At 33.9% G+C, this 14,071-nt stretch overlaps 1 protein-coding gene across 1 annotated transcript in view; it reads left to right on the forward strand.

The window, feature by feature from the left end:
* Positions 1-14,071, forward strand: part of ft (cadherin-related tumor suppressor fat) — a 425,132-nt gene that overhangs the window by 338,489 nt on the left and 72,572 nt on the right. Inside the window, exons 3-4 of the mRNA XM_074129946.1 lie at positions 3,835-4,140; positions 11,089-11,322. Coding sequence (XP_073986047.1) covers positions 3,835-4,140; positions 11,089-11,322 — 540 coding nt within the window. The remainder of the gene's footprint in view (positions 1-3,834; positions 4,141-11,088; positions 11,323-14,071) is intronic.

A 14,071-nucleotide genomic window follows, 5' to 3' on the forward strand; every position in this document is an offset into this window, starting at 1 on the left:
GGCGCAGCTGCTGTACCGCCTTCGGCTTAAGATGCGAAAAATTCTTCCTATCGGAAGTATTTTTTTCTTTTTTTGCGTTCATTTGTGCTACAATCAGCGCGTTAGCGCTATAAGTAACGTGATAACCGAGTAACAAATGATAAGTTAACGAGTGGAGAAGTTACCCAGTGGTAACACTCCTAAATATTAGATGGTTAGTCACTCTCTTCACTGGAGAGGAGATCACGAGGCCTTTTAAGGCGTCTTTTCCGGTTGTCAGGAAGAGTTCTAGAAGAAAGATTTTGAGCTAGAGGATTTATATGAGATTGCAGGCTGAAGTGGAGTTTTCTGTATCGTGTTTTAGCAACTTCGGTGATAGAAGGAATGTTAAGGTCAGTGTGTTCAGTCAGGTTGGAGACATAAAATGGAGCGTTTACAATAGTTCGTAGAGTATTTTAGTTTGAAGAGATTGAATCCTTTGGAAATTGGAGCGTTTGGTTGAACCCCACAGTTCTATTCCATACGCCCAGATGGGTTTCAAAATAGAAGTATAAATCAGTCTTTTGTTGTCCAGAGAGAGTTTTGATCTATCGTCTAAAGAGTCTTTTAAGTAGACGATAGTGTCTGTTTAGTTCTTTTCTTTTAAGTCTAGTGTGGGGGTTCCAAGAAAGTGTTCGGTCTAAGTAAAGCCCAAGGAAGCGGGCAACGTTCACTACTGGTAGAGTTGTTGGGTTATAGAAGACTGGAGGAAGAGTAATGCGACGAAGAGTGAAGGTGATGTTTTGCGACTTAGTTTCATTAAGCTTTATAGCCCATTTCTTGAACCATTGCTCTAATGAGGAGAGATGTGATTGCTGGTTTCTGTGAGCTAGCACAGGATCATGATTAGAGGACAGTAAGTGAGAACAATCGGAAGTATGATTTTGTTTTTTAACTATGTATCCACTCCACATGCATGTTAATGGGTCACATCTTTATTAATCATTTTCCCGGTAAATTTCATTTAATGGCTACTAAAGGAGGGATGAACTAAGTTCTCCGAAGTGGCTTCTTAGATTGCGGGATTCTTTGATAAGTAGTTCAACAAAATTCGTAGTTCATAAATTATTTTTTAACCAGATTAAAAATGTAAAAACCCGAGAATATTTTCTCAAGTACAACACCGTATCCAAAATTAATTCTTCCTGCTTAACCGGCTGCCTTTCAAGATGTTGAAATTGTCCACTTCCCAGTCACTCAAAAAGTTTTAATTTCCAACTATTTTATCTAATAATATATAAAGTTATAATGGACGTAGATACTGGTTTTAGAGAACAATTAAAATAAAATAGAAAAAAAATAAAAATAAATAAAAGCTTTAGAACTTCGTTCTAAGAAAGGAAATGAGTCATAAGTTGTCTCGATGTTTTTACACTTGATTAAATGATCATTTATCCAACGTTTATTGGTCATTAAAGAGGTTATTAAATTCTATGATTAATCCTTTACTGTTCATAAATAATGATGGAATTCCACCTTCACAAATTAAATATTAATTTTCTGCAAAATTAAAAAAAAAAAATATCATTCACAAATAATTAACATCTATGCTTGGTTTCGGATCTTCTTTTTTCAAATTGAATTCTAAATAAAATTAGTTCTGAAAATGTTTCAATGTATATGCATTTCTATATAGAGTTTTCTGTTTTATAATCGTCCCAAGTTGGTACTATAGAATGAATTATTGGCTAGGGAGTAAGCTGATTTCCAAAAATGTTAAAGTGGTAATTAGTAAGGCAATAATCATGAAACTTTTTACTGATAATTTGGAGTCCTATCTTGCCATGGGTTTCATGAGTAAAAAAGGAGATAATATGGTCCCTGGATGTTTCCTGCAGACTCGATCAGTTACGCAAAGCAAGAAAATAGGTTTTGTGCAGAGAGGAGAGGCAGCTGGGTTTGAGAGTTAGTCTGCCCGGAGAAGATAAATTTGAACTTAACCCAGAAGCTCCCTTATCAGATGTCCAAGTCTAATCAGTCAAGACAAAACTAGCGGAGGTGCTCTTACATTAAAGTGCAGCCCTGGGCTAGGTCCTCAAAAGCAAAATAAAATGGAGAATTTTGACTAAGTTTTTTAGAAATTAAAAAGCGAAATAGAAACATTTACAGGACTCATTCATCATTTAGGTATTAATATTTATACTATTGTGAGTTGAAGTAAGAAATTGGTATCGGTGTTCAGATCTGCTGTACATATCAAGAAAGGTCCTCCACTTCTTCTACTCCTGCCTCTCCCCACAACATACCCACTCTGTGCCGCGTTTGGCGCTGGTGGTGGTTGGTTGTTGAAGTAAAGAGATAATATTATGTTTGGAGCAGGTAACTCTGACAAACTTTTAATATACGATAGCTAGTGCTCCAACTTATCATTACCTTCACATTCTAACTAGTCTATACAATAAATCTACGAACTCTGCAGCTACAAAGCAGAAAAGAGTTTTACCATCGAGAAAGAGCTTCATCCTTTCAACCCGGATCCATTGAGTTATTTATTTATCTCCCAAAATTTTCTTTCGTCTCCTTTATCTCTTTTTTTGGCTGCTTCAGCCTCGCGTTCTACATCAACCACTTCTTCTTCTTCTAATACCAAAAATAAAAAGAAAGAAAAGATCAATAGATGCGTGGACTCTCTTATAATCATTATTATCGTTATAAATACACATCCTGGCTTGTCGTTTTTCAACTAGCCACATGATGAATATCTTCTCTAGCTTGTCTGCCCACAAAAAAGCAAGATGGAAAGGAAAAAGAAAAATTATAATTGGTTTAAGTTTTTACATAAAGTTTAAACTTCTTTAATTTATGCTAAACATCAGTTTGTTTTCACAATATATTATCTTCTTAATGAGGTGTTTAAAAAAATACTATTATTGCTCTATGTTCTGAAATATTTTGAGTAGAGTTGGATTTCTTTATTGCTTTTTTCTTTTTTAATATCAGCGCTCAAGCAACACTATCGGTGCCTTATCTTTTGAGCTCTTTTAAAACCTAAATTGGTTACTATCCCTTAACCAAGCGGTAGTGGAGCACATAACTTTATCTTTTACTGCGAGCATTATTATCTTCTCAAAACCTAAACTTCATTCGACAACGCCCAAGAGAAGATGCTTTAGATCGAAATATTGTGGCATATCAACAACATGCAAGGTTTTGGAAATCATACAGCACAGCATAACGCTTGTGAAAATGATTTACTAGTCACGTAAAACTAAGAAATGTTTACATAATAGCACAATCTCCCTAAAATAATTTTCTATAAACATATATACATACGTAAATCACAACTTACTTTTATAAAACAAATCAATATGATACTTTAAAAACTAAACCAGGTTCACGCTAAATAAGTGAATTTTGTATAGATAAGATTATAATGATCTCAGAGTTCACTCCTAATTAATGCCACAATTGGAATGTCGCTAACTTTAAAGTGCTGACGAAATTGGCGCTTCGTCAGACTTCTGAAGTCAAAAAAAATAAGTCGTACATTTAATATTTAACATTAACAGCTCTAGTATTTTGGACAAGAAATAGAAAAAAAGAAATAGGGAGTGATATACTTAATAATGAAATCAATTTAATTTAAAAATAACCGCCACTGCAAGCCTCCATTACAGTTAGCTGTGATAAACAACAGCACAGAGCACACTATACTATAACCTCAGTACCTATATGCTCACAACTGAAGATATGCATGTTAGACCACCAGATTGGCAAAATATTCGTGTATTTTACCTTGTTTCAATCAGTTGTTTCATTCTACAATCGTTTCTTGATCATTTCTATAAAAAAAATAATAATTTATTTTTGTTACAGGTTGAAGTAAGAGTGTTGGATAAAAACGACAGCCCACCGTCATTTGAAGGAGCGCAGACAGAATTCAGCGTATCCGAAGAAGTTGGTGTTGGGGAAACAGTGGGTCAAGTGCGCGCTATCGATCCGGACAGCTTAGGCGGTACTGTGTACACTTTAGTTAGCGGTGGTGATGGGAAATTGGTCGTATCCGAAGATGGACGTATCAGTTTGGCGGAAAGTTTGGATCGTGAAGCCGAGGATACGTACCTGCTTGGAATACGGGCTTCTGATGGTTCACAAGCGTCGCATGCACTCATCACTGTCCATGTAAGTAATTTTATTCTTATTTTTTTTTTAAATGTCTAATCTGTGTAAATAAAAATTCAGTTAACGTCTACGAATAGTTTGTATGCATGGCCACTCGGCGTCGTCCTCCAGTTTGAAAACTTTTCTTGTAATCTGATCACGACTCCAAGGCTACGTTGCAGTTTCCAGTTATTTTGCACATTCTTAACAGTAGTAGAGAGATATCTAAATAAGAACAAGCATTTAATCTGAAAGATCACTTTTAGTTATTTAAAATTTAAAGGGAAGAAACTTGGCTTCTCGTAATGGAAGAAACTACTTAAAAAAGTCTGTCATTAGGTTTAAAGTACTAGAGAGAGGTTCAAGAAGGTTTGCAAAAAACTGGTTCTCTTGTGATAGGTGTTTTTGGATGCATTAGATAGAATGAAATCATCATCCATACTTTAGTCTCAATCCCTTTAATTCATTAAAAGTTTCGAACCTTCAAGGTTGCAACTTCAGTTTTAAATCTATGAATATAAAGCACAGATAAACTATGTTTAGATAGATTGCTAGTAAGTGTTACATTATTCCATGTTTATCTAGCAAATACTTTTCATTTTCTCTGTCGGAATTTCTTTTCTTTGGAAGTCAATCAACTACTCCTTTTCGAGGCTTAAGAGGACTCAAAACAGATATTAAAGTTGAAAATCTGCATGATTAGATCTTCCCTCACTAAAAGAGTCTACAACCAAGAAGAAATAGTGGTAGTTGTAAATATTAATTGGAAATAGTGTTCCCACTGTTAAACCTTTAGTTCAATCTCTTCTTCTGTCTGAGTTATTTCCTTCGGACTGTTATGTGGCGAATTTCTCTTGCATTGAACACTAGTTAATAGTAAGGTTACATGGGACTACTGGGTATTGTATGTGGCTAGTACGAATGGTATTTTATGTACTATAACTTACAGCGTTCTACATTCCTTCTCGTAATCTATGGTGCCATTAACATTGAACATTATCTGGTTCATTCGGATTTTTTTATTTCTATCCCTTTTCTATTTTCTATTTGTTATTTCCTCCTTCACGAATTAAACTGGCTAACGGGAACAGAGGTTGATAGAAACTGTACTCTTGGATTTCTTGAACTACCTCAATGTTTTTTTGAACACTTTTTATTGGTTTATGACTTACATATAAAATAATTTAATAATAACAATGGAAAAGCTTGTGCTGTGTTAATGATGACCATAGCAGTTAAAATATTGTAAAAGGCAAGTTTTGAGGAAGACGTTTATGTCAGAAAACCAGGAATAAATCACAGTTTTCTTTATTTATAAGAGAGAAGTTAAGGTTATGACAGAACAGTGATAGATTGTACTCTGATAAATACGTTCTTGTCAGTGAATTGTGTTAATATTAAATCAAAATCTATTTAATAAATAATCGATTAATAAGAAATTGGTTTGTGATAAATTGGAGAGTAGTTGGATGTTCAGTTGAATTATCAGCTAGAGAGAATATTGCACAGTTGGTGCCTTCTTATATATATATATATATTGTTGCAATAAGGAGTGTTAGAAGTTGGAATTGTGGAGTGTTGATACGAGTTGTTTGTGTGTTGACCAATTAGTGAATCGTTGGTTGGCCTGGTGTTTCCTCCACTACCGTCCTCTTTCTCTTGCTCTGAAGGTGGTTGTATCTTCTGCTAACATCGTTCTTCTCTAGTATTCTGCAACTTGTTACCTTTCTTCAGTTAGAACCACTACATACCAGCGACAACAGCACTACAACACAAGAACAATGTCTATCTGGGCGGACGATCGTTACAAACAATACATTCAATGTATGCATACGAGTGTTCTGGTTAGATTCTTCACACCAAACACACAATATATATATATATTTACACAAACAGCTAACTCATTTCCCTGCTCTTTGTATCTTTGTGTTTGTGTATAAAAGCAAATCAGAATAAAATTTACCAGTTCCAACATGTACCTGTTTTATTCTATTTAGATTTGCATTTTAACATCAGAACTTGCTGCTAATATTAGTAATAGTTTGATTCGTTTTTAATGGGGATTAGCTTCAAATATCGTAAGTGCAACACGTTGACACGTCCTTCTTTTGCTGCACTTTATTATTTAATTTTACTTTTAAAAAAAAAGACATCAAATTTTTTATTGAGGATTGGAACTTGTTCCCCTTCAAATCCAAAGCTTCTCAAGGGGCTTATTTAGGTTTACCTTAGAATTTTAAGTTTGTGGTTTGTATTTTTTCATAGAATGTAGACATTTAATAAAGTTTACTATGGTAAAGGAGAGGGATAGTACACTAGAGTTTGTTTACACAGTTTTGCTGAAGTGGTTCGCTAAACCCAACTGATTGTGTACACAGTACAAGATCTTTGTGTTCTGTTAGAATGAAAGGCAAGTCACCCATCATATTCAAAATTTAAAGATAAATCGTGCAAATTTTACTTCATTAATTGGTCTATACCAGGGGTCGGCAACCTATTTTAAGTAGAGAGCCATTTCTCCTTAAATAATTTTAATAAATCTTAAGAGCCGCAAGGATGATAATGTACAAAAATTCTGAAGATCATTTGTATTCACAAATTATTATTTTATGATATTCAATAACATTTAAATGCTTTATATATTATTTTTACATATATTGCAAAGTGAATAAACAAATAAATAATAACTAAACGAATGAAAGGCAAGTCAACCATCATATGTTTGTCTTAATTTTTACTGCATCTTACGCACTAAGAGGATGTTTTGCGATGTGGAAATGTTCTATATCATATTCACAGAAAGTTATCCTTAGTCAAAAGAAAAAAGATGGTTTTTAGAAATTGGTCCGAGAGTGAACATTTGAAGAAACATATCTTAGGATGTTCATACTACTTTCGTTTGTTGATCCACATGGAACCTGACTATAAGATAACGATTAAATCCTTCAGTAGTATAGACCAGGGGTCGGCAACCCGCGGCTCTTTTATCCAAATTGAGTGGCTCTTCAGCCTGTACAAAATAAATTGTATATTTCAATTTTATTGAAACGAATGAAAATTCCATTTATTAAAGGGATTTTTTCAAAATTAATTTTAAATGTGATAGGTTTGAAATTGAATAGAATTATACAATATCAAAATAAAGTACTTGATTATATACTATATTGTAAGACTGCCGCCCTTTCAATCGTTTAGTTACTCTTTATTTGTTTATTTACTTTGCAACTTGTAAAAATAATACATAAAACATTTAAATGTTATTGAATATCATAAAATAATAATTTGTGAATACAATTGATCTACAGAGTTGTTTACTCTATCCTCCTTGCGGCTCTTGGTAAGATTTATTAAAATTATTTAGGGAGAAATAGCTCTCTACTTAAAAAAGGTTGCCGACCACTGGTATAGACCAATTGATAAAGTAAAATTTGCACGATTTATCTTTAAATTTTGAATACTTGAGATATACTCCTTGTAATTTGTATTTGAAACAGGAAAGTTCTTTTAAAGGAGCTTTTTGTGAGACCTTTCTTACACTTTCACTAAAGTAACTTAGATTAATTAATGGTTTTATGTTTAATTAAAATGTTAATAAGGCTTAAATGTGTTTCTGAAATTAGAAGTTTTGTAGAAAAAGTAGAAAATATGAGAATTGTCGTAAGAAAAAGTTGGTGCATATCAGTTTGTGTTTTTTTTTTTTTGAACCCAAGGTTTCTGAAAGTGTTCTTCCTGTACTTTTTGGAAGTTCAGTTTCCTCTTAAGTGTAGTGAGAAAAACGTTATATAAATAAAAAGTAATTCCGGTAAAAAATAATAGAAAAAAAATATTCACTTCCTTTAAAAAATAAGGATGCAATTATCCCATTATTGCCAAACATAATTACAACCTGTAAATTTAATAGTTTATTACTCGATTCCATTATTTGTACGACAATTACAGGCAATAATATAGGGAAAAGAGAGATATTGTACTGAGTGTTGGTACTGCCAATCCAATATCACCCAGGGATGAGACAAAATTCCGCTAAGTCATCTTCTTTCGTTTTTTATTAACATCAAATCCTATCTTATTTCTGCCGCCAAATAAGGATTTCTTTCTATTTCCTTGTATTGCCAGTTTTAACAGATGTGGGTGGCCACTATTCAGTTAGTTCGCTAGATTTTTAGATGTCACCAAATAAATTGTTCACTTAATTTCTGACGATAGTAGATAGTATCATCTTATAATCAATCAAAACAAACTTTTAAAAACTATTTAGTTTTATTTACATAAAATATTTGCTATAAAAATAACTAGTTTCTCCAGATTACAGATGAATGAAGCTAATGATTTAAGATAGTTTCATTTTTCTTAATTCATTCTTCTAGAATTAAAGTTAGCATTATTTAACGAAATTGATCGTTGCCGTTAGCCTTTATTATATATATTTTACATAAATACATTTCATTTAAAAAGTACATAATCATTTTACGTTTTATCTCTTTCTCAAGAAATAAAACTATTAGGGAATTGTAGTCTTCTTCCAGTGACCAGCTGTACTTTGAACTGAGTTTTCCTATCTTCTAATCCACTTCTTTACATTAGAGTTTATCTTCGATAGATGATTGTATTTTGGTAATAATTTTTACGTTTTGTTGTATCTATGTTGTATCAGACACAATACTTCTCATTTATTTTAAAAATAATCAAGACAGAAATGGAAATCAGTATGGCAAAACGTAAAAATTTGAAGGCACCTTCGTCTTTGTACAAAAATTTCTCAATAACACAAAATCATGAGCTATTCGGTGTGTCCTGTACACCACATACGATACATCATTAGGGCTAAATCGCGATTTCCTATTTATTTATTTATTGCATTTTTGGTCTTTGTTGCAAATTAACAATGTACTGCCTTTTGAGGGCTGAGAAAAAAAGCAAAATATCGGTAATTACCAATGCTAATGTCCGATCTATATATTTTTGTTTATTTGTAAGCAATTGCTTGATTATATATATTTGGTTTTTGATGGATTCTGGATGAATTTCACGTCAACATTCCTATAATTTGTCACTTTAGTAAAAAGACGATACTGTCATCTCAATAACACTAATACTTATGTAGTGTTGAAATTCCAAATTGAATATTATAGCCTAACTGAAATATGGCTTTTGTAGATTCTGTGTCTAAATTTATTAAAGCGAATTCTGGAAAATTTGAAATTCGATTATTAAAGCATAAATGAAAGTACGAGTATCAATTGTGTTTTCAAAGAGGAATGTATGAGATGTAATGATATACGAGGGTCGTTTGAAAAGTCCGTGCGAGATAGCACCACTGGCGCGTATCAAGGTTATGTTTATTAGTTAGTAGCATCTCTTGGAAGAACACACACCAAGTTTCAGCCAGATCGGTCTATTTCTTTGTGTTTGGCATTCGTTTGAATCGAGGAAGTCGAGTGATTTTCAAAAAATGGACGAAAAAGAATTTCGTGTGTTGATTAAACACTACTTTATGAAAGGCAAAACGCCTCAGGAGACTAAAGAGAAGCTTGATAAACATTATGGTGACTCTGCACCTTCGATTAGTACAGTTTATAAGTGGTTTCAAAATTTTCGGAGTGGCCATATGGGCACAAGTGACGCTGAACGTTCTGGACGCCCTGTTGAGGTTACTACTCCAGAAATCATTGATAAAATCCATGATATGGTGATGGATGACAGAAGAGTGAAGGTGCGTGAGATTGCTAGTGCTGTGGGCATCTCGAATGAACGGGTACATAATATTTTGCATCAACATTTGGACATGACAAAGCTATCCGCAAGATGGGTGTGCCGCGATTGCTCACGCTTGACCAAAAACGAAATCGTGTGAAGTGTTGCAAGGACGGTTTGCAGCTGTTCCAGAAGAATCCGCAGGACTTTAAGCGTCGTTTCGTCACTGTGGATGAAACATGGATACATTACACTCCTGAGACCAAAGAACAATCTAAACAATGGGTCACCAAGGGGGAATCTGCGCCAAAAAAGGCGAAGACCGTCCTTCGGCCGGAAAGATTATGGCGACTGTCTTTTGGGATTCGCAATTCAATAATCCTCATCGACTATCTGGAAAAGGGTAAAACTATTACACGTGCATATTATTCATCGTTATTGGACCGTTTGAAAACCGAGCTGCAAGAAAAACGCCCACGAAACGGCCCACAAAAAAGTCCTTTTCCATCACGACAACGCACCAGCTCACACCTCAGCAGTTGTGGTCGCAAAATTAATGGAAATAGGGTTCCAACTCGTTTCACATCCCCCCTATTCTCCAGACTTGGCTCCCTCGGACTACTATTTGTTCCCCAATATGAAGAAATGGCTGGCGGGAAAAAGATTTTATTCAAACGAGGAGGTGATTGCAGAAACGAATGGCTATTTTTCAGACTTGGACAAATCCTATTATTCGGAAGGGATCAACAAACTAGAGCAGCGTTGGACGAAGTGTATAAGCCTAAAAGGAGACTATGTTGAAAAATAAAAAAGGTTTACCCCCAAAAATTAAGTAGTTTTTATTTTTGCACGGACTTTTCAAACGACCCTCGTAGTCATTATTTTATTAAAGGAATTTTCGTTTCAGAAGCTTCGATGAAACTAACTATCGATACATTATAATAATAAATCAATTCTTAAGGATTATATCGTGAATATAGAGGAGTTAAATTTTGCATAATATCTTTAAAATTCCAAAAAGAGCCCTAAACAATTGAAATGCAAAGAGGCAATACTTTGAATTGATCTCAATTATGTATGTGCAATCCACTTGACTGCACTGCACGAAGCATGACTTGCACGTCAATTCTGCAAGCATGACAAGATAAAAAAAAAAAAAAAAAACGTTTAATGTGCCAAAATATTGCTGAATCATCTTTTAAATTTTATAGGAAATAAAATGAAATTAATTCAATTACTTTCATCCATCTATTGAATACATTTATTTTGTTACAGGTTACCGATACCAATGACAATCCGCCAACATTTCTGGAATCAGTATATAGTTTTGACGTGAGTGAAGAAACTGGACGTGGTGCTAGGGTCGGGACTGTGACAGCTACAGATCCCGACCTAGGCGAAAACGGACATGTTTCCTATTCGGTCATCTCTGATTGGGCCAACGATATTTTCTCATTGAATCCACAGACTGGCATCTTCACCCTAACAGCTAGACTTGATTATGAAGAGGTAAATGAAACGATTTTTTTTTATAAATATATATATATATATACAGGGTGTTCATTTTAAGACGGCTCAAATGCATTTCATGCTTAAACGGTTTTTCTGAGCAAAAAATGGTAAAGGAAAAATTTGTTGTCCGTCACCTCTAGTTTCAGAATATGTGACTTGATTTTAGATTCCTGCCCGCATACGCGGCTGACGCGCGACCAAAAGTGAGGGTTCGCAGTTGACCCCCATTTTCATATACACACTTTTAAAGAGTATAAAAAGTTATGAAAGAAATCGGAAACCGCAATTCGATATCTTCAAAATTAAAGGTGCTAGGCCATTTCAAAATCTGGTAATTTTAATCATATTTCAATTTTTTTAACTTGTTATCAAAGAGAAAGAAGAGCACGCGATAGGTCATTTTTATGTATTTTTTCATCCCCTTTCTACTAAAAATATTGCCAAGGCCGTAAAGCTAGTATTTTTCTTAATATCGGGAAATAAGTCGTTTTCTGAGAGATTTTTCTAAGAAAAATCAAATGTTAAGAGCTTTAGATGTTCTCAAACATACACAAAATGGCTAAAAATTAATTTTACATCTGTTCCAAACAAGAAGGTTTAATAATTATTTGGTAATTTTGGGAGCGTTGCGTTTAATTACCAAAAACATTGGAAACCTCCTGCCACATATTTGAGAGATCAATATCTTTCATGAAAAGGATCAAATTTATTCCTTAATTTATCAAATAATGCACCTTTGCAGCTTTTGCAGCATGAACTGTGTCTTGAAAGGTGCCTCCTCAGACTCGCAAGCCAGGTTAGCCAAGAGGTTATCAACTGCTCTCTGTATCTGAAGAGGCACCTTTGAAGGCACAGTACATGCTTCACAAGTTGAGTAAAGTGCATTATTTGGTAAATTAAGGAATAAGTTTGATCCTTTACATGAAAGATATTGATCACTTAAATATGTGGCAGGAGGTTTCTCTCTGATAACAAGTTAAAAAAATTGAAATATGATTAAAATTACCAGATTTTGAAATGGCCCAGCACCTTTAATTTTGAAAATATCGAATTGCGGTTTCCGGTTTCTTTCATAACTTTTTATACTCTTTAAAAGTGTGTATATGAAAATGGGGGTCAATTGCGAACCCTCACTTTTGGTCGCGCGTCAGCCGCGTATGCGGGCAGGAATCTAAAATCAAGTCACATATTCTGAAACTAGAGGTGACGGACAACAAATTTTCCCTCTACCATTTTTCGCTCAGAACAACCGTTTAAGCATGAAATGCATTTGAGCCGTCTTAAAATAAACACCCTGTATATATAAAATTATAATCTAAACAATTATGTTAATATTATGATAATTTATTCCACTTGCATAAATTTTAAATTGACACTGATTTTGCGATAATTTAAAGAACTATCATTTTGGCCTTGAAATTAGGCGGTTCCAAGGTCTTTAACGTACTGTAAGTTACAATTTTTGTAACACCACGAGTTGTAGACCAGAATTAGATTTTCTTCTGCCCTGTGTTTACTACTGCTGAAGAGAAAGAAGTTCCTGTAGCAGTGGAACACTCCCATTATTGTGCGTAGGTTATTGGCTTACATACTAAGATTAAAAGGCAAGGGCAAATTGTGCCTGCCTAATCAACGAAAAAATTAATTTCTTTTTCATTTTATGAAAAACACTTTAACCTTCTAACTTTGTTGGATTTGAATGCGTTTTATAGCTCCCACAAGAAAAAAATGTGACTCGGGACTGTTTAGCTTTGGCGAAATAACTAGGAAGATTTCACTGTAGCTTCTAAGGAAGGAATAACTTCCTTCTTCGTTAGTGATTTTCTTCTGAATGCTCTGGCGACATCTTTTGCCATTTATCTAGATTTTGGGTACTCCTTTATACTGTAGGAGCCTTTAACAACTCTTTGCCACTTCCTTCTCGAAGTCATCCCCACTGCAACTTCGAAGCACTCTTTCGAATATACTCACTGTCAAAACTAAATTGTGTAACAATACAGAACCTCTTTGTAATCGTTCACTCCACTCAAAGTCACTCCCATAAAATACAATTCAGCGCACTTTTCCCCCCTCTTTCTTCAAAGTGGACTTATTTATTTGGTTATTATGAATCTCATATTCTGTTAAAGAAAAACCGGTACTTTTCCGTTAGCCGGGCGCAAGCGAAAAACAGTATTGGGTAAAACTGTTTTCTTTACAATTCATTAATATTTGTTTATAGTTAAACTTGTTTTGCTTACTATTAATTAATATTTGTTTATAGTTGAACGTTTTCGAATTTTATTCCGTTGACTTGGCTCGCGTTTGGTTCACAATTGGCGACATTTGCGCCCGGCTAACGGAAAAGTACCGAAAAACCTTATTGAAACCTTCCAAGTTTGACTTTTAATTGAATGAAACCTGAAAGTTTTGCTACTTACTGATTTATTCTTAATTTCTTGCTGCAATTGGACTTGTTGCATATATGTGAGGTAAGATCTATTTTTTCCTATGTTATATCCTCCTTAGAACTATTTTTTTTGGTCTGCCTATGTTTTAATTTTTTTTAAAATCATTATATGTTTATAAAAATAGGGCTTAACTTCTATTAATACTCAGTAGAAGAAAGTAGATTTTCGATTTAGAATATTCGCAAATTATATTCGCTGAGTACGAATAATGACTTTTTTTATTTTTTTAAAAAAATTATGAAGTACCATTTTTTAGTTTATCAGTTTTTTTTGAAAACAGCTCCTACTATTTTCTG

The sequence above is a fragment of the Rhodnius prolixus genome, unplaced genomic scaffold (genome assembly GCF_049639745.1).
Source record: "Rhodnius prolixus isolate KJV_2025 unplaced genomic scaffold, Rpr scaffold_21, whole genome shotgun sequence".
NCBI classification, from domain to species: domain Eukaryota; kingdom Metazoa; phylum Arthropoda; class Insecta; order Hemiptera; family Reduviidae; genus Rhodnius; species Rhodnius prolixus.